Here is a 19,301-nt window from a genome sequence, read left to right on the forward strand (position 1 = left end):
ATGCATGCTTCTGCTAATATTGAGGATGAATGTAAAACTGAGATTCAGGGCCGCTTTCTGTAAAAAAGAACAAGTGAATGCCATTCCTTATTAGACGTGAGGAATAAACTTACTCTTTCAGTGGCCAGACACTTGTAGTAGTTCAGTTCTAACAAATAACTCCCTTTTTATCTTGTAACCCGGCCCATACATCAATGCTCCTAGGTACTTTGTAGCATTACTAATCTATTTCAGTCTCTCAGGAGATGTTGATGGAAAAAGTTCTGGTGTCAGTTGTATTATAATTATTTCAAAGTGATTCTAAAAATTAAGTGGCTACTACAGTTACTCAGTTTGAAGTAATATGTTTGAGCAGAATGAGTTTCCCTGTTAATTATGAGTTGACCTGGAAACAATTTAATACAACATCTTATGTTTATTTCTCAAAGGATCAAAGGTTCAGTGTTTCTATTGTGAAATTGGCTTTTTTTGCAGTGTGGTGATGGCCCCATGAATTCCCCATAACTCTAGACAGCTGTTTCTTCTTCTTCAGATTTTCCTAGATAGGACAAATACTCCAGTGCAACTTGTTTACTGAGGGATGGTGAATGGGATCTCAGAGCTGCTGTGATGCAATGCTTGAATCTTCTATTCTGGATAGGTAACACTCAGCACACTTTAGCTTTCTGGGCAAAGCTAATAAATTGTAATAGTGCAAGATACCTATAGGTAACAAAAAGGAAGCTTTTAATAATTGTTGTGCTTCTCAAAAGGTGGTTGACATGGAGAAGCAGTAAGCCCTGGAGCACTGTGCAATTAGTTCCTTGCTTTCTTTAGCTTTCTGTTATTCAGTTTGTTCTGGGATAGAGAATTGTTCTGCCGAAGTTCTTTTTTGCTCCGTTTTCATCAAATGAATGCATGATTTTGACACAGTAGTACTGCTGTTGATCATAACCAGAGCACTGACCTGTTTATTTTGCTGTACGCAGCATAAGGTCAGGCTGTATTGTGTGGGCTGTTTCTGTAAGGTATAGAATTGTTTTTTAGCACTTGAGGAGAGAAGGAAAGAGCTGTTGTGCTTAGGGCTCTGCCCATGCTAGTCAGAGGCTCAGCAAGGTTAAAAGCAGTTAGTGGCTTACTTGGTTGTCCTTCTTAGGGAGAGGGCAGCAGATCTCAGTGGGAGGCAGCATTCTTTCCCTCTGCTCCAATCACATTTCCAGTACAGAAAGGAAATGGATGTCTTATCACAGGTTGCTGGCAGTCCTTGGGAAAATGACGGTAGTCATAAGTGATAGCATCTGCATTGCTTCTGTGATAAGATCTAATGAAAATCTATTATGCAAAGCTTTATGAAATGGATAAAAAAAAGTTACTTTCTTTTTCTAGCTAGCTGTTTATAAACAAAGAGAATGCAGTTTAAAGTTAGTTTCCTAGTCTGTTTATTCTGTCACAACAAAGCAGATTTGTTTAGTGAAAGAGTTGAAGGTGTTTTTCTGTCAAAACTCCTCTGAGAATTCAACCACTAATATCTTGATTCCAGTGCTAGAACTAGAATTTTAGGTATTAGCAGTTGAGCTCACAAAAAAACCTCAATTCAGATCATGTTTTATGTATGTATCTAGATAAGTGTACTTGTGGGGAGAATGGAAGAGACTGTTGTTATGAATTCCTTCATTATTTTGATTGTGATTATCTGCCTGGAATTTGTACGTTTAGCATAATTTCACTTTTTTTTATAGTATTTAGAATGTCAGTGGTGGGCTTGTGGAAGTCTTAGTCTGACTGTAGAAGGAAAAACGTGAATTTCTTTGAACTTTTTATAAAACGACAACTCAAGATTTGCACAGAATCAGTTTTCCCTTTGACTTCTGTCTTGTGAATGTGCAAGGCAAGCACAAAGCAGTGCTGCTAGCCAGTGTTCATGTTATGGATGTATTACTGATTCACTAAGGTCCAAGACTGGGACTCTTCTTTTTTGCTTGGGTGTTAGGGGAAGGTGTGTAAATACCATTCCTGTGAACTCTATAAACTGTAGCTATTGGTTGTAGAGATTGTCTTGTCATGTGTGGGGATATCGTCATAAACTTAAATTTCTGTGGCTTACTTGCACTAGTGCAAGCTTCATTATGGAGTTCTAGTTCTGTTCCACCTTTCATCAAATGCTACACCAGATCTACTCTTGCTCAGAAACACTAAAATCATTATATGAATACTACAGGAACTTATAAAGCGTAAACTACTCACTCTTGTAGGTTCAGTAGACATAAGTTGAAGGGTTGTCTTGCAAGTCTGAAGTAGACATTCTCCAGTTCTAAATGTTGAACTTAGGGCTTTCTAAGTAAATGGACACACTATTTTTGAGAGAGAGATTTTTGTCTCCAGATGTAAATGGTGTCTTTGCCTAAAGATGTTCATAGAAATCTTTGTTGTATTTTTATTTTTGTTATTCTGTGTGAAAGGAAATAGAAAAAAAAAATACGTATTTCATTTGCTGCTTGTACTGGAAGTAGAAGAAAAGCAGTTAGAACTGTCTTTCAAATTTTTTCCTTTAAGATGAAATAAATTATTCAAGAATCCACTTCCTTCTCCCTTAAGTCATTTCAGAAGTATGCTTGGTAAATGTTAGCAGGAGCTGACCTAAGATCTTAGTGAACAAATAAAAAGGAAGATTTTTACAGATCCTCCCCAACACCTTTAGCACACTGTCATTTCATTATTTATATCCCTTGCTTAAGGTGGTGGGAAGGAAGCAGTGTTTTTGCACAGAGACAAATATATATATATAGTGCCTATATATACATATATATGTGTATATATATATTTATGTGTTACACAGCAGTTACTTTTTTGTATAAAAATCCATATTTCACCTATAATATAACTTCAGCTTGTCATGGGGAAGGAGCAAAACATTTAACTTTTTGTGATTTTAATATTTCCATGGTGTGGGTAGGGAGCAGCGATTTTTATTTTTCTCTTCTGTTTCAAATAAATACATTACTTAGAGAAGGAACTTCTGAAATACTCTGAGTAACTGTAGAGAAAAGGTTAGCCAAGGTACTAGGTGGCAATTAAATGATTTGTCCCAGTGAAACATGCTTCTGTAGCAGAAGGGAAGGATCTATAGCAAAGGAAGAGTTTGTGCTAGGTCAGCTGAGAACAAATATGATGGCTTTTTCTTGAACCTACATTAACACAAAGGTGTTTTTGGAGAAGTGACTGATGTTTAAAAAAAAAAAAAAAAGTGGTATGTAATACTTGTGAAAAATATAAATTTATCTTCATATAAGCTCATGGAGTTAATTATTACGTACTTGTTGTGGTTTCTAAGGATGTATGCAATATCCATGCATTATCCACATTTACATGTAGAAACTACACTTTCAGAATAACATTACACACGTACATCTGTGCTTAAAGGGAACCACTTAATTCTGCATATCATAAAACATGAGGCACTGATTGCAGGAACTCAATTTTTAGTGATACATTTATCTTTTGCTGACAGCTATTCTGGAGGGAACCACGACATTTTTGAAATGCAAATTAATTGTTGATGAGTGTTTTCTCATAGATTGGAATGCTTCAAGTTGAATAACTTATTGGATTATAATCACTGTCTCCAGAAATGCAATGCAGCTGAATCAGTTCTGTAGATCAAGAAAAGTTATGAAAGTGAGACCTTCAGTTTTGGGACACTCCATTAACTGTGTATTTCCATTATGTGATTCTGAAGAAGTTAAGCTAGTAAATGCCTTAAGAAAAGAATTTAAAAAAAAAAAAAAATGCTAAAGGTCAAAGTAAGGATTTTTATTCTCTTGTTCAAGGTGTATCACAGAAATAAGTATTGAGTTTCGTTTCCAAAATGTTGACTTCATTGTCTAATGGTTTTCATATGATCTTAAAAGACACTCTTCTCTCTATCAAGAGTTTAAAAATGATGTGGAATTTAAGCTGAGTTCTAGTAATGCATAGAACTTAAGATTTTCTTATATGGAAAAGCTCTCCTGTGTTTTAAATACTATAAAGCTACAGGGGGAAAGAACAAGATCAAAAGTCTAGCTGTTCATTCAACATGTTTCTGTGGTCAAGTTACTATGACAGTTAATTTTCAGCACAAGCTAATTAAAGCTTGTTGGCTTTGCCACAGTTTATGTAACTTTTCACGCTAACACGTATGTATAATGTTTCAAGGAATGTTTTGTACAGGAGAATCTGTCTCTAAATTTCTGATTGTACTTTTTTTTTTTTACTACCCCAGGACTTTTGAACATAACGTGAGCTTGCTTCAAATTGACTCCCAAATGACACATTTTGATTTAATTGCCAATTGTTCGGTTTAAATAATTTAAGAACACTTACAAGTATTTATCCCATTGAATTTATTCGTTTCCTATGTTACTTGATTATACATCCTTTGCAGTTTAATTTGTGTTTTCTTAAATAAAAAAAATGTTCCTATAACGTGACCAGTTTAGTGGCATTGTGGGAGGATGGGTCGATGGTTGGACTAGATGATCTTTGAGGCTGGACCTTAATGATTATAGGATTTTATTCTGTGACTGAAAATTCATTGATTTCAGAACCTCTACTCTTGTTTATGTTCATTTTGAAGCCTTAACATGGTATTTCCATAACATCTGAAGCTACTTATATACTCTATTAATAGGTGAGAGCTTTTAAAAACAACTATTTTATGAATGTACATTCCGAAGTTTTCGCTCATTATTTTTAACATTTTATTTTATTTTTAATTATACATTAGAATTGTTTTTTGTGAATCTAAAATGTGTAACTTTGTGAGCAACTCAACCATTTCCATTAAATTAAGTACACACTAGGAAAACCTCATGTTAATGTAAATGCAACCTCATTTAAAAATGAATTTAGACTCTGTTTTTGGCTGTTTAATGGAGAGCCGTACAGGATTCAGAGCATAAACTGATGGGTGGAAAGCTATGATTGGTGTTTGCAGTTATTTCTGTGAATGGGAAGGATCTTGGCATTGTTTCAGGCATCCCATTTCCGGAAACCTTACTTACATTAGCAATGAGAGAATGAAATTGATTTACAGTAGAAGGAAAAAAAAAAAAAAAAAGCATCCATTACTTCCCCCAGTGACAAACATCCAAAAGTGAAGTCAATTTATTATATGGAATGACAGGAAAGTTGGGATGTAGTTGTATATAGGAGGAGAAGCATTAAAAATTCAAAAAGCATGCTGCTTGTATGTAGGAAAGATTCTTCGTATATTGAACAGCTTTTTCACACTTGTCTTGTATGACTGAGTATTTTTCACACGTGATGTGAAATAGAATTTTTGACCATTGGGACCCACAGCTACATAGTCTGAATTTTAGCCTTTTAGTTCACAGCTGTTTTGTTTCTTGGGGTTGTTTCCTTTTTTTTTTTTTTCTGCAAAACAATTGTTAAACTCACCTTCACAGTGAGGTGCCTTTGGGTCACAAGGAGATTAAACAAATGAAATTCATTCACTAGACCTCATTTGCAATGCGGAATTCCACAAGTCAGTTGTTAGAAGAATCAAAATGTATGATTAGTATAGTAATTGGATCAATCATTGGTTGCTCAGAAATGTTTATTGAAATGAATGCATTAATATTTGATTTTGCTTTAGCAGAACAACCTGGCAGACTTAATTTAGAATGTTTCCAGAAATATTCCCCTTATATGCATGTATTAACATCACTTCCAGAAGACTTTTTTTTTTACTTTGTCCTCTGCATCAATTAGATCTAGCCTAATTTATCATTTCTCTTGCCGTTAATTCAGCTTGCTTTTGTTGTGACTCATGTTCTGTAAATATTGCTTTCAGGTTTTCATACTAGCTTGCATTTTTGCAAATGTCTAATACTACTTTTTCTCCTGGTAAATCTATTCTTCTAAATAGTTTTTTGAAACAAGTAGTAAAAAGTTAAAGACAAAAGCCACCTTGTACTGTTTGGGTGGTTGTTGCTCAGTTGAGGATGAGTTTTACTTTGAAATTGAGTGAATTTGATAAGATAAACAATACACAGAAGGAATTATGGCAATTACCTTTAAACTACATTTCAGTCTGGGAAGGGTGAGCCCATCTACTCTGCACTGGTGAGAACTCATCTGGATGAACGCATCTGGAGAACGCATCTCCAGATGTGGAGTCCTTAGTATAGAACAGACGTGGACCTGTTGGAGCACATCCAGAGGAGGGACATAAAGATGGTCCGAGGGATTTAACACATCCCCCTCCTCTTTGAGGATAGATAGAATTGGGGGCTGTTCACCCTAGAGAAGAGAAGACTTTGGAGAGACCTGGTAGTGGCCTTTCAATATCTAAATGAGGTTATAAGAAAGAAGGAGAACAGATTGTTTAGCAGGATCTGTTGTGCTAGGAAAAGGAGATGGTTTGGAACTAGAACAAGGGAGTTTAGTTTGGATGTAAGAGGTTTTTAGGATGATGCTCGTGAAGTACTGGAACAGATTGACAAGAGAGGTAGTGGATGCCCCATTCCTGGAGATATTCCAGGTCAAACTGGACTGGGCTCTGAGCACCTGATCAAGCTGTAGGTGTCTCTGTTCATTGCAGAGGAGTTGGACTAGGTGACCTGTAAAAGCCCATTGCAACTCTAAGGATTCTGTGATATACATTTAAGTGACAGAAGCAGGCCAGGGAACACTGTAAAACTTAAGAAGGCAGCTGGAAAAAAATCTCAGATTTGTCCCAAAGGAATGTGGAGTGGCTCCTCTAAGAAGGTAATGTCAACCAAAGGCCCAGTTGAAGTTGTTCTACACCCGTGCAAACAGCATGAAGTAGAGCAGGAGGGCTGGGGAACCACACTGGATTTGGAAAACTATGACCTAATTGATATTGCAGAAATGTGGTGGGATGAATTGTACCACTGGAACGTTATGATGGAGAACTACAAGCTTTTTAGAAGAGATGGGGCATCCACCCCACCCCAGGGAATGCCTACATGTTAAGAAATGGACAACTGCCTTTGAGAAAGAGCCACAAACAGGCTGGGTCTGGATGAATAATCCTGGGCAGCACAGAAAAAGGTGGCCGGCAGGGAGAGGGAGATGACTGTCCCTCTCTGCTCTGCTCATGTGTGGCCCCATCTGGAGAACTGCATCTGGATCTGGGGTCCTCCAGAAGCAAAGGACATAGAGCTGTTGAAGCATGTCCAGAGGAGAGACAGTATGCCACAGAGATTATCAGAGGTCTGAAGCACCTCTGATGTGAAGAAAGGCTGAGGGAGCAGGCTTGTTGAACCTGGAGAAGAGAAGATGTGGCTAGTAATATTTTTGTTTACTTTTTTAGGAATGACTTAATGCTTTCACAAGAAGCTTTGAGAAGGGACTTTTCTTGAATATTTTATATGTTCTCCACTTAACTGGCAAAAAAAAAAGGCCTAGGGCTTTTATTTTTTTTAAACTACTTCTTGCTCTGAGTTTAATTCCAGAAATAATTAGATTTTAAAAATAGGTCTGGATTTTGACTAACAGCTTATATTTGTCCTATGTGGAATTGTTGCAATTGTCTATTAATGTAAATGTATTACAGTGTGAATTACAGTTTATTATGATGAAATTCAAGAAATTATTAATGTTGGCAATATTTCTATGTTCTTTACCTATCTCATTCATGGTTTAAATGCTTGCATTTACGGTTAATTTGAAAAGGCTTCCAGTATTCAGTCCTGAAGAAGCTTCTAAAACTTGGCACTCTCGCCAAAATGTTTCCCCATCAGACTTCCTTCCTAGTACCTTTAGGACATTAGCAAAACCTCACTGTCTTACAGTAAGCAAACTTTCTGAAACTGGAAACTCCGTCATAATGCAACAGCAGAAAAAGAGAATTCTAACCACTCTTTTTCCCAAAACGCACTCTTACAGATGCATATGAGCAGGAGAAAAATCTAATAAATGAATATTTTAAAATGTGTCTTATAACATCTAATGGATAGTTATTTCAAAGACTAAACTGCAATCATTATATAATGATTTTTTTTTAAGACTATAAGATCTTCTGTTATCTATTTTTGTTTGTGGTGACCAGAAAAAAAATTTTGGAAGAGAAATGCTGGTATTAAATATCTTTTATGGAGAAGAATATCGTACTCTTTCAGAAAACCAAAATTAAAGAGAGCAAATTAATGAAGCATAACATTGTTGATTAAGCAAGCAGACTAATGAAGCATAACATTGTTGAGACAGTAACTTGACTATAATTTGTGACACTATCAACATTTTGCTCTACTTCATCTGGTGAATACTGACAATACTTTGGGCTAAGATAAGAGATAATATTAAAAATGGACATCTTTTTTACTAAAAAATCCCTTGCATACGTTGTGTATAACAAAACAGTCTGTAATGGGTGCACTCACAAATGTATGTATGCATAAATATTTAAATTTCATTTATTTCACGTCAAGCATGAAACTTGAATTTTCCTTTTTTTAAAGCTGAAAACACCATAAAATTGTAACTGTTCATGTAATTGTGAAACTCATCTCGTAAATAGCTTAGCTTCACTTAACCCACTTTGTTGTTTAGGAAATGTTGGTTAAGATTGTTCTTTATTTAAACATTTTTCACTGAAAATGAGCCCTTGAGTGTGGGATAATTGTTTATTTTATTTTTATGTGGTTTCATTATAAAATGTTGGTGATATAGAATAGATTTGTGCCATATCCACTGCATCTCATTTACTTGCTGCTTTGACCTGCTTTGGTACTACCCATTTCATCTTCACTGAATGCGTCTAGGCTTCATGATAGGTTTTTAAATCCTCCTCTACTTCCTCGCTGCTCTGATTTATATCTTCTAATTGGCTATCATCTCTAGATGGTCATGAAGCACCTACCATACGCTGTCTAGTTTCAAAGTATGTAGTGACTGCCTAGGAAATGTCTGTTTGGGTTTTTTTTTTTTTAATTAAAAAAGGAAGATGCTGAGATCTTGCTTCTGAATGCTTTTCTTCGGTGAGGTTCTTATATACTAGGGAAAAGGCCCAAATGTGATTTTAAATGGTATTCTTAAGGCTTTTTGTCTATAGTAGATTGGATTTTAACTGTGGATTACACCAGTAATGAGAAGTGGTCAACAGTCAGAGAAAGATTCATTCACACTTCTGTAGGAAATCAAACTTGGGCAGGTAGGAGGTAGATGCAATATCTTGAATCAGTTTTTCTCCTATTCTAAGAATTATTATTGAACTTCTAAAATAGCACGTTAATGAATGATGTAATTGAAGATAGGCATTCTGAGGAGTTCGAACTAATTCTTATTCTGGGGCAAAAAGAGTCCTGAAGAAGTTTTAGGAGTTTTAGGAGAAATAGCTTGTTGTTTTGTTTTTTTTTTATATACTATTAAATGAATACTGTAGTTAATTCCTAAGTAACTGAGCAATTTAAAAGTATGAGTGTTTTGTACAATTTAGTTACTCCTAGGAATGTATTAGGTAATGCAGAAAGGGGAACTGATTGATACGATGGCTACAGGCTGAAGTGGGGCTGGTCCACGTAAGTGTTTAAGAATGGTGGCATTTTTCTTGTCCTATTCATGTGAAGTTATATGTTAGAGGAGCGCTTTGTTTTTTGGCAGGCCTCTTCAACCCTTGATTTGCGTGCCTGTCTCACTTCCTCCCTTCCTGACACTTAATTTTCTGCATTTAACTGCGTGTGGTTGACTTAAGTCGCTGCTAGCCTAGCTGTTTGAATGGTGCTGTCTTGAAATCAGCCTCCTTCACTGAAAACTTGAATAAAAGTGGAACCTTTTTTACTTTTAAGATTGCTTTTGTTTTCAAGTAGGTGACAATAAAAATATTGCGGCGCTTTCTGAAAAATGCTACAAGTCACGATGAATCACAACGATGGCCATTTGGTGCTGTATTGCTTAGCTTTTTATCTCTAAACGTGTTTGGATTAGTTAGTTGTTTAACAGTTTAGTTTTCTGGAGCAGATATATCAAGATTAACAAAATTCAGGTGACTGCTATCTTTGCCTTTTTCTGAAACACTACTGCCTCATTGGCAATGTTCAAGGATTTCTTTCCCTCTAACAGATTTGATCTCATTCTCGTATAATAATTGCTCATTCTCCTGCGTGATACTTGCTAGGAAAAAATGACCGTGTTTAGGAGGCAGCTGTAGATTACTGTGACGATACCATCTTAATTTAAGAGTTGTCATGGTAATGCTATCATTTTCAATGCTCTTACTCTTCCATTCCCTGTTGTAATGTCTCATCTCTTGCTTGTGATTACTTGTAATATCTCTGGGATTAACTATATCAGTCTATGCATATTTATAATACTTGGAGTGCCACAGAACAAATGCTGCCATCTGGACAATACTGCATTAGAAGTAATAAAAGTTACATGATCTAATTAATATGTAGATGAAATAAATAGTATTTTTGATAACTTATGCTAATATCTTCTGCTAATAAACGTATTTCAGAAGGGAATAGAAGGGAAAAGCATTATTTAGGTGCTACGTGTAGGTGAATGTGCTAACCAACTGCTGACCATTGCACAGGTTCAACTTCTGGCACACCATCACAAGAAGTGAAGAGAAATACACAACTAGTAGAATTTGCAGTACCACCACAGAAGCAAACTAGACGAAAGCTAATGGATTCTCCAGTCAAAACTCCGAGTTCTGCTGCATCCAAGCACTTCAGCCTCTGTAATTTGGAGGATTCTCTCAGCAAGGAAGTTCAACCTATTATATATACACCAGAATCTTGCAGAAAACCAATACAAAGCAGCTGTTCACAGACTGTGGTAAAACAAGCATTACACCTGGCAGGCCTTCGGGAAACAAATGAATGTAATACAGGTATTCAACTGAGAAAGCCCTCTATTACCGACTCTATGTGTGATGATATCCTAGAGTGTGATGAAGATAGAATGGACTCAACAATAATTCTCAGTGAAGGAACAAGTGAAACAAATGGAATTTCTATTGACTCATCTGCAAAGGAGTCACAACCATGCAGCAGTAGCATTCTTCAAAGGTATTTTTCCATTTATTTGGGCAAGGAACGTTATCTGTTGGTGGTTTTGTTTTTTTTTTTTTTGTTTGTTTCTATTTCCCAAACATTTTAATACTATTTATTTTTAAGAACCTATCTTTTTGTCATTGATGTAGAGGTTACAAGTAAAATGAACTAATGCTTTGAAAATCAAACCTTCAATTTTAATTAGTATTTTGCCATTATTTAAAATCAATGATGTCTTACTAATAAGAAATGAAGATTACGTGAGCAGTTTTATTCGCCTTCTATCCAGAATACATCTCATAAAGTAAAATCATTTGATTTCAGACTTGGTCTTTCTTCCTTGAAAAACAAAAATCCTGCTTCAGTACTTGAGAAGCCCTCGTATATGGCAATGACTTCAGCTGCTGAGAGAAAACGAAAGGTATTAAGGTAAGATGTAGCAGGAATGCTAAGTCATGACCTGAAACAGTGATTGAGCACTTGATGGGAAATCAGGGCCAACCTAGGGGAGCTCAGATGCAAGCAATGCACCTGAGTGACCAGAAGGGCTAGAGCCAGGATCCACCCCTTCCCAGACTTCATTTAAGGGTTGGCAGCAGAGGCGAGGGTGTCTTGCTGGAGATCCCTTCCAAAGGTGGGCAGCTTTTTTCGTTTGCTTCTGCATTTGTGGCTGCTGCACTTGGGTTTCTCCTCTCTAACTGCAGCCTGGGACTCTGCTACCCCGCTGTCATTGCTGAATTTTCCATCACATTATGGTGTTACGTAAGGTTAAAGTTAACTCGTGCAATTCTGTTTAAATGAGTTCATATTCATTTCTCTTGTTCTTGTTACAGTTTTGGTGTTATTTCAAATTCGAAAGCATCTTATTTAAGTCATTGAATCTGCACGTGAGATGTTCTGACTCAAATCTTTGACAATTCAAATTTTCTCATGACAAATTAAGAAGAATGGTTTTCAGCTTTTGGTTTAGAGGTTTCTGTTATTTTAGTAGAATAAGTACAAACGAACCTAGTGGTAGAGTGGTAGAAAAGCTGCAACTGAGTAGAAACTAAATGGAATTGTACTGCTTGTTTGTTTGTTTAAAATTTCACAATCACAGAATGGCCAGGGTTGGAAAGGACCTCAAGGATCATGCATCTCCAACCCCCCCTGTCACATTCAGGGCCACCAACCTCCACATTTAATATTAGACCAGGCTGCCCAGGGCCCCATCCAACCTGTCCTTGAACACTTCCAGGACGGGGCATCCACAGCCTCTGGGCAGCTGTTCCAGTACCTCACCACTCTCATAGTGAAGAACTTCCCCCTGACATCCAACCTCAATCTTCCCTCTCTCCACTTCAAACTATTTATTAATGTCTTTGAGGGTAACCTGTCAGGTCTGTAGTGATGAAACAGCTCCCTTTTCTCTCCTCAAAAGATCAAGAATTGATACAACTTGATAGATCATAATATAAGTCACCTTCTGCTACGCAGCCAGTGGAGCTGCCACCTAATGGGTCTTCTGAAAATGTTTCAAGACCATTAGAATCAAGTTCTACAGCTTTATCTCAGGAAATGAAAGAAACTTAAAGCACTCTTTGTTTATTAGCATCTTTGAAATAGAAAATTTTCCAGGAAGAATAAAATATAATCTCATGTTTTTGTTCTAATTGTTACTACTTGTTGAACGCTTTCTTTCTGGAATAAGGAAGGAGGCATGTTGTGCTCTTTCAATTTTTCAGAGAGCTATGAGGTTTAACAAAATAAATGATTTCAGTTCTCTGAAACTGAGTTTGTTGCCTCAGTTCTCTTCAAGAAAGAGAAAGTGAACTTTTGGGGCCTGCTTTCTCTGATCTTAAGGCAAATGTTTTAAGATAAGCTACAAAAGCATTCTTTACTGTAAACTAAAACTCTTTATGGCTTTTTCTTGGTGTTTATGAAGAGAAGGAATGAAAGCTACTTATTTGTCATAGAGAAAAAGATGCTCCTTTTTTATCAGAGGGCTTCCTTTCAATTCATCTTCACTATTTATTCCCCTCTCTTGTCTTTCATGCTTTACTGTTCACATTTGTTCACTCCAGTTGCTCATCTACTAACATGAAAATAAGAATATAGATTTCAGACATTCTCTATGCTTTTAATATAATTAGAAATGGTCCTATTGTTAGGAGATAAGTCAGTTAGATTAGAGTCTATTTTTACTAATAGAGCTCAGGTTAAGATTGTAATGCTGTTCCAAGAAGCAGCAATGTGACTAGATCTTAAGACAGACACAGGGCAGATCTTGGTCTTCCCTGCTTGCTATATATTTTCAGAAAATTATTGAAAGAGCTAGTACATGTTAGATGACTATAAATAGTACAATCCCATTAGAGGGATGGGGAAAGCACAGAAACTTTGACACAAATAGAATAAACTTGTTTATGAGACGTTCTTAGAAGAGTGAAACCAGGGATGCAAGTGAGGAAAGCATGCAAGGCTGAGATTACAGATAGGTTCATATTTTTCCCTGGAGATTTTAATTCCATCACTTAAAAGGCATAAAATACAGTTTTTTTTACTTAGTGAGTTTGAAGCGGTAACATCTTTCATGTAGCTTCTCTAAAAAGTAGAGAAGCCACCCCCTATCATGCTGTTGGAGCATGATATAGAACAACTACTGTAGCAATAAAAAGTTTGACCACTGTGAATTCATTGAACAAGTCGTTTCAGGGATGTCATACCTAAGTTAAAGTTGTTTCTTAGTGTAATCATGAGATGTGCAGTGACCATCAAATTGACTTCTATGATTTTCCAGAAGGTAATATATTATGTGTTCTTCACAATTAAGCAACATTAATTCTTGTTTTCACAATGAAATATTCTCAATTTTTTAAAAGAGGAAGAAAAGAGGAATCTTTCTTATATATAAACATCAAAGACAAATTAGTTTATTCTTTGCATTTGGTTGTGAACTACCAAGACTAGATAATACTGTTTAATGTTTTTGCATATTGCTAGGACAAATGTACTGTAAGATAGCGAAATCACTTGACTGAGAGCAAAATCTCTGGCTGTTTTTCCAGTTCTACATCAAATGCTGGCTTAGGTAATCTGCAAGACCCAGTTTCTCCAAAGCGTGTTCGACAAGAGATCTTGTTAAACAGGAGAGTATTGAGAGTACCCAAAATGTCAGGTAAGCATCAAAACACTGTGTTGGCAATCAAGTTTTTATAGGTGGTTCAAATTTAAGGTCAATGCATGTAATTTTGGTGATTTAGCAGCATGTGCTGCTTTGATCAGCATATTAAGCCACTGGTTCGATTAATATATCCATGCATTTAATAATAAATGAAATTCTTAACATTTTAACAGTTAGCTGGATAGTATCTAATGAAAACTCAGTATTATTGCAATCTTGCTGAAGAAAACCTTGTCACAAGAGCTAAGGACTGCCACCAAAATCTTTCTGTGATGGTTGAAGTTTGAAATCTAGTATCACTTAAATTTTTTTGCCAATTGTAGTTTATCAGAAACTAAAATAATGTTTTCTGTTTGTAATAACGTTTTTCTTCATTAGGAATTAAAACAAAGAGCTTGAAGCGAGAACAGGATGTGCCAAGAAACCTTGTTAGAAGCTTTTCTGAAGGAAATGTAGCAGTGGGTGTTAAAGCACGGACATCCAAAAGCCTTTTACTTCATGTTTGCAAGAAAAAAAATAGGATTTAGATTCTGACTTCATCCGTATTTCAAATGGGGTTGATGGAAAGCAAGTGAGAACAGTGACTTTTGTTTTCCTCCTGTAAATTATTTTGTTAAAGATGTCTCTCTCAGTAATGCAGTATTTTATAAGACCCAGTTACGGGAAGTACGTGTATTTTGTCAAATTTTGAAATAAAATACATTTGGTTTTTGTCTCTTATTTGAAGCTTACAAATGTTTTCAATATAACAGCAAATTAGTATGAACTATTATTTGAAGTTGTGAATTTAGAAGTGGATGGTATACCTTATACTAACTTTTGTGAGCTTCTCCCTGTAAGTATGACTGGAAGATTAAGACTTGATATGATGCAAGATTTAAAAGGAAATTAGTGGTGCTGTAGTATTTCAACTTCCTCTAATTGTTTACTTACATTCAGGTTTCTAATAATTTCATGATAGAGAAGTTAGAAATTCTTTTGTCCTGCTAAATATTTTTCACTGAAATTTTATAATATTAATACTGTGAAATATGTTTAGTGTACTTATTTTCAGCATTATGATGCCAACTTGTTCTTAGATAACATCCCAACTGTGGATAGGTAATGCCAATGTAGCATACCTGGAGGAAGGAAAAATACAGCAAGGATTTTATTTTTTTGTGTTATGTCTAAAATTTTAAACTGTTTTTACGCTTTTACTTGTAAAGTTTTTTAACTTGCATTTTTAATTGATTTGTAAATAGGATTATGTTGATGATAACTTTGAATAAATTTTTAGTTGTAAACAAGAGCAGTATGTGAATTGAACTTGATGAAAAATTACCTTTTCCTACCTGTGAAAGAGACAGAATTTTTGAAAGTATTACAAGATCTACTAGTTCATACTGTATGTTTTGATAAATTAATATTCAGAGACAAAAAGTTGCAAAGTTCCATTGTAACTCTGGTATCCTGCTCACCCTTAGCAATGTTGTGCTGGTATATTTGGCCTGTACAAATGGAAGTGGTAAGTGGATGTGTGAACTTGCCCAAACTAACTGGGAGGAAGAGGTCCAGTACCTGGTTATCCTAGTGTCAAATACCTGCCTGAATTCAGCAAGCAACTTGCAATTCAGTGAGTTAGGTGACATAAAGCGTGCTGCAGGGCAATGTTTTGGCTTTAGCAATTCTAACAGGCTTAAGGGTTTAACACATGGTTGTTGTGATGGAAACAGCAACAAGTTTTCTTGCAATAGCACTGAACTGGATTACATCATCTAATAGCCTTTATCAAATTTGTTCCTAAAAATGTTTCAAGTATTTCCAAATCTTTATAGTTTTATACATGTATTTTTGCTCTTTGTAGCCTGTGATATTTAGGCAAACTAATGCAAACCTTTGCAGTTCATATCTCTAGCTGTCATGTTGGTGGCTATTGTTGATAGAGTTGAGAGTTTAAGAGCACTTCTGAAGAAGAAAATAGTAACTGCCTGTATAAACTGCAGGGACCGCTTGTGGGAGGAGCTGACAAGATATCAGAGTCTTGATCTTCATCAGCAAAGTTCAAAGAAGCAACAGCTCCTTCAAAATAAGCATTGATAGTTGAAAATGAAAAGAAATTAAATCACCTTCCTTATGTTCTAAAAGGTTTGTGTAAATATGTGATATAGTCATTGTGGAGAGCACGGGTTGATGCTGGTAGCATAGTGAGGACATAGAAAATATGGGCTGTTGAAAAGGTTTTTATGAAAAGCGTCCTAAATGTAGGAAAAGCATTTAAAAAAAGAGTTTGGGACTTGACCATATCCCAGTCAAATGTTATAATAAATAGAACGAAATGAATGGCGAGGAAGCAATTTTAATACTTCTCTACCATGCTGAACAACATGTTTTTGGGATTAATTTTAACTTGGTACCAGGCTGAAATTGTACAGACCTTTGTTTTTGATTTATGAGACTTCTTTTTTGCAAGCTATTTAATACAAAATGTCCATGGGAAGCATTTATTCTGCTTCACATCTGCAGAAGACATGTTGGGCTTTGCTTGTTAATACCGTTGTGATAGACACAGCTTTTGCTGCATGTAACAGACATATTTTGAAAGGTTTTTAGACAAGCTTGTGCATGCAACATTTTTAGGTTGAATCAAATCATAGAACTGATGAAGTCTTTTCTCTTAATGTTTTGTGTGTTTCTGAGTTGAACTGATTTGATTAGCATACAATGCTTCGAGAGACTAAAGAAAAAATCAAGTATGTTGTGAAAATGAGCATATGTGAGATAGCTGGGTAGCAGGAGTAGAGCTATGTTGACAGCAAGTTTGTTAGCTAGGTATGCATTTCTAGTTGATAACTAGCAAAATGGTTTCCAGAAATGATAAGGTCGAAGCATTTTCACAGTTCAGATTGCTGTTGATAGGTTTTCTGCTATATTAGTCATGCATTTATTGTTGCATTTTTGTGAACACATCCAGACTTCATAAGGTGCTTCAGAGCACGTTCCATGCAAGTAGCTGGTGTGGGACTTCTCAGTATTTAAGTTTTCTGTCAGATTACCAGTTTCTATTTAAGTAAAAATCAAATGGTATTTAGAGAACAGAGAAGCTGCCATGTAACTCATTTTATTTCCTTGCCTGTCTGCATTCCTGTTACCTACCGGCCTGCCTTTACAAACTGAAATAGTAATCACTCTTTAGGTGATGTTTATCTGAGATATACATATAATTGTTCTCACGCTGTTCTACCATGCAGTGTTAAATTATGCCAGATGGGATGTAAGGGGATATTGTACAACATAACGTGACTCACACCGATTCAAAAATTCAAATGATTTGGGTCTATTTAATGTTATTTTGTGTTTAAGCATGATAATAGTTTAAAATCACTTGAAAATGTGCTCCTGACACCTTAAATACCAAATAATCTTCAGGTAATAAGAGAACCATCTTCATGAGATACCTGATGATTTTTGTGTGCTTGGACAAATGTACCTAGCAATACTAATGCTCAGTTAGTTTTTTTTTTTCTTCCTGTATATGATTGCAATCAACAGCAACGTCAATGTTATACATCCAGTACTGTGTGTGTTTAGTGGAGTCCCCAGTAGTATAAGCTGGAAACCCTAGTAACCTCTTTCTGGGCCTCAGCCAGGCTTTTAGGTTGGCTTGCTATTAGCAGCTATTCAAAAGGCTTGTAGCAGTCTGTTTTAACAAGAGGTGAATAGTTCCCATGACCAAATGGGTTGAGATGTTTCTGAAAATCAATTTGTTCCAAGTGTGAAAAGGATGTTGATGATCTGGTCCCGCTGGGAAATTCCTATGAAAACTTGCAAAGGCCATAGGGTATAGTTTGTGCTGTGACTCATTTACTTATTTTCATTGCAGCAAAGTGAGATAGGAGCTATGTGAAGCATAGCAAATCTCGGTTGTTAACCGGTCTTGGGAAGCTATGAATATTTGTTACTGAGGATGGAGGTGGTTGCAGTCTAGAGACATATGTAGAAGAATGAGAACAATATTGTTGTCAATGAGGCAATAGGAAGTGCTGAACCACTCGTAATGGACTTGCTACATCTACATACCCAAAGTAGTTCTCATAACCATGAATTTACAAGCAATTTAGTCATTCATTTTTATGGCTGTTCTTCTTTTAATGACTACCTTTATCTGGCATATGCTATACTAGCATTTTTGTGCCAGGTTCCTGGGCATGCTGAAAGCCAATCATGTCCATTGATTTTCACAGAATTTAAACAAGATTGCTTATCCTGATAGCGAAAAGAGATTTCATTAAATTTAGATCCAACCACAGCTGTAGGTTTTTACAGGTTATTTCAAATCTTAAGATCAAGCACACAATTTTATTATTGTCTTAAATCTGCCTAACCTGTCAAATCGACAAAGTACAGAAACGTGGTTGGATTATTAGGAAAAGTTGCTCTTGTGGTAGTGGAAGGACTTTTCATATGAAGGTTATGAGATATGTTCATCCTGTCAGTTACTTTTGAGTGTGAGTTCTACAATTAAAGACTTGCTGTCCCCATCTGAGGAAGTTGAGTCTCTTGCACCTTGTAAGATTCAGTGTTCTGGCTGTGAAAACAAAGGTTTACGATAGCCAAGTGATCCGCCTTGAAAATCATTTGGACTCTTTAGTAGTCGTGTTTCAGTTTGTTTGGCTTTTTTAAAGTTCCTATAAATAGACAGGAGAAGATTGGTTTTAACAGCTTAGACAAAGTAGATGTTCTTAGAGAATTCATCTGCTAAAACTGTAAAATATGTGTTCTTCCCTTTAGGAAATTCTAAGAACCTTATTAATAGAGAGTCGATGTGTAAAGGTAAATGGCCCGTTTTATTTCTCTGCTCTGTAGTGCTCTTGGGGAAATTACTCCTTATTTCCCCATTGCTTTAAGCTTAATTGTGCTATACATATTGGGTATTAAGGTTTTATGTAGCATGACCGTTACACATCTAAATTGTACAAGGGAGTGAATTGAATAGATATATAATTCAATATCAGAAGTGGAGCAAATCAAGCTTTAAAAGACTGGCTGAAAGTATTTTCACATTGTAGTTTGAATTTTAGTGTACTGCTGTTGCTGACACTGTGTTTTGCTGGATTCTTGTAGTTATAGTTTACAGAGTCTTATAGTGAATCATAAAAACACTGTTCACA

The 19,301-nt window shown here is 35.9% G+C and overlaps 1 protein-coding gene across 1 annotated transcript in view; it reads left to right on the forward strand.

The window, feature by feature from the left end:
* The window catches only part of KIF18A (kinesin family member 18A), a 37,239-nt gene extending 21,797 nt beyond the window's left edge, over nt 1-15,442 (forward strand). The window contains exons 14-17 of the mRNA XM_003206089.4: nt 10,523-11,003; nt 11,313-11,417; nt 14,036-14,145; nt 14,530-15,442. Coding sequence (XP_003206137.4) covers nt 10,523-11,003; nt 11,313-11,417; nt 14,036-14,145; nt 14,530-14,678 — 845 coding nt within the window. The 3' untranslated portion in view covers nt 14,679-15,442. The remainder of the gene's footprint in view (nt 1-10,522; nt 11,004-11,312; nt 11,418-14,035; nt 14,146-14,529) is intronic.
* The last annotated feature ends 3,859 nt before the right edge of the window (nt 15,443-19,301 follow it).

The sequence above is a fragment of the Meleagris gallopavo genome, chromosome 5 (genome assembly GCF_905368555.1).
Source record: "Meleagris gallopavo chromosome 5, MGAL_WU_HG_1.1, whole genome shotgun sequence".
NCBI classification, from domain to species: Eukaryota; Metazoa; Chordata; class Aves; order Galliformes; family Phasianidae; genus Meleagris; species Meleagris gallopavo.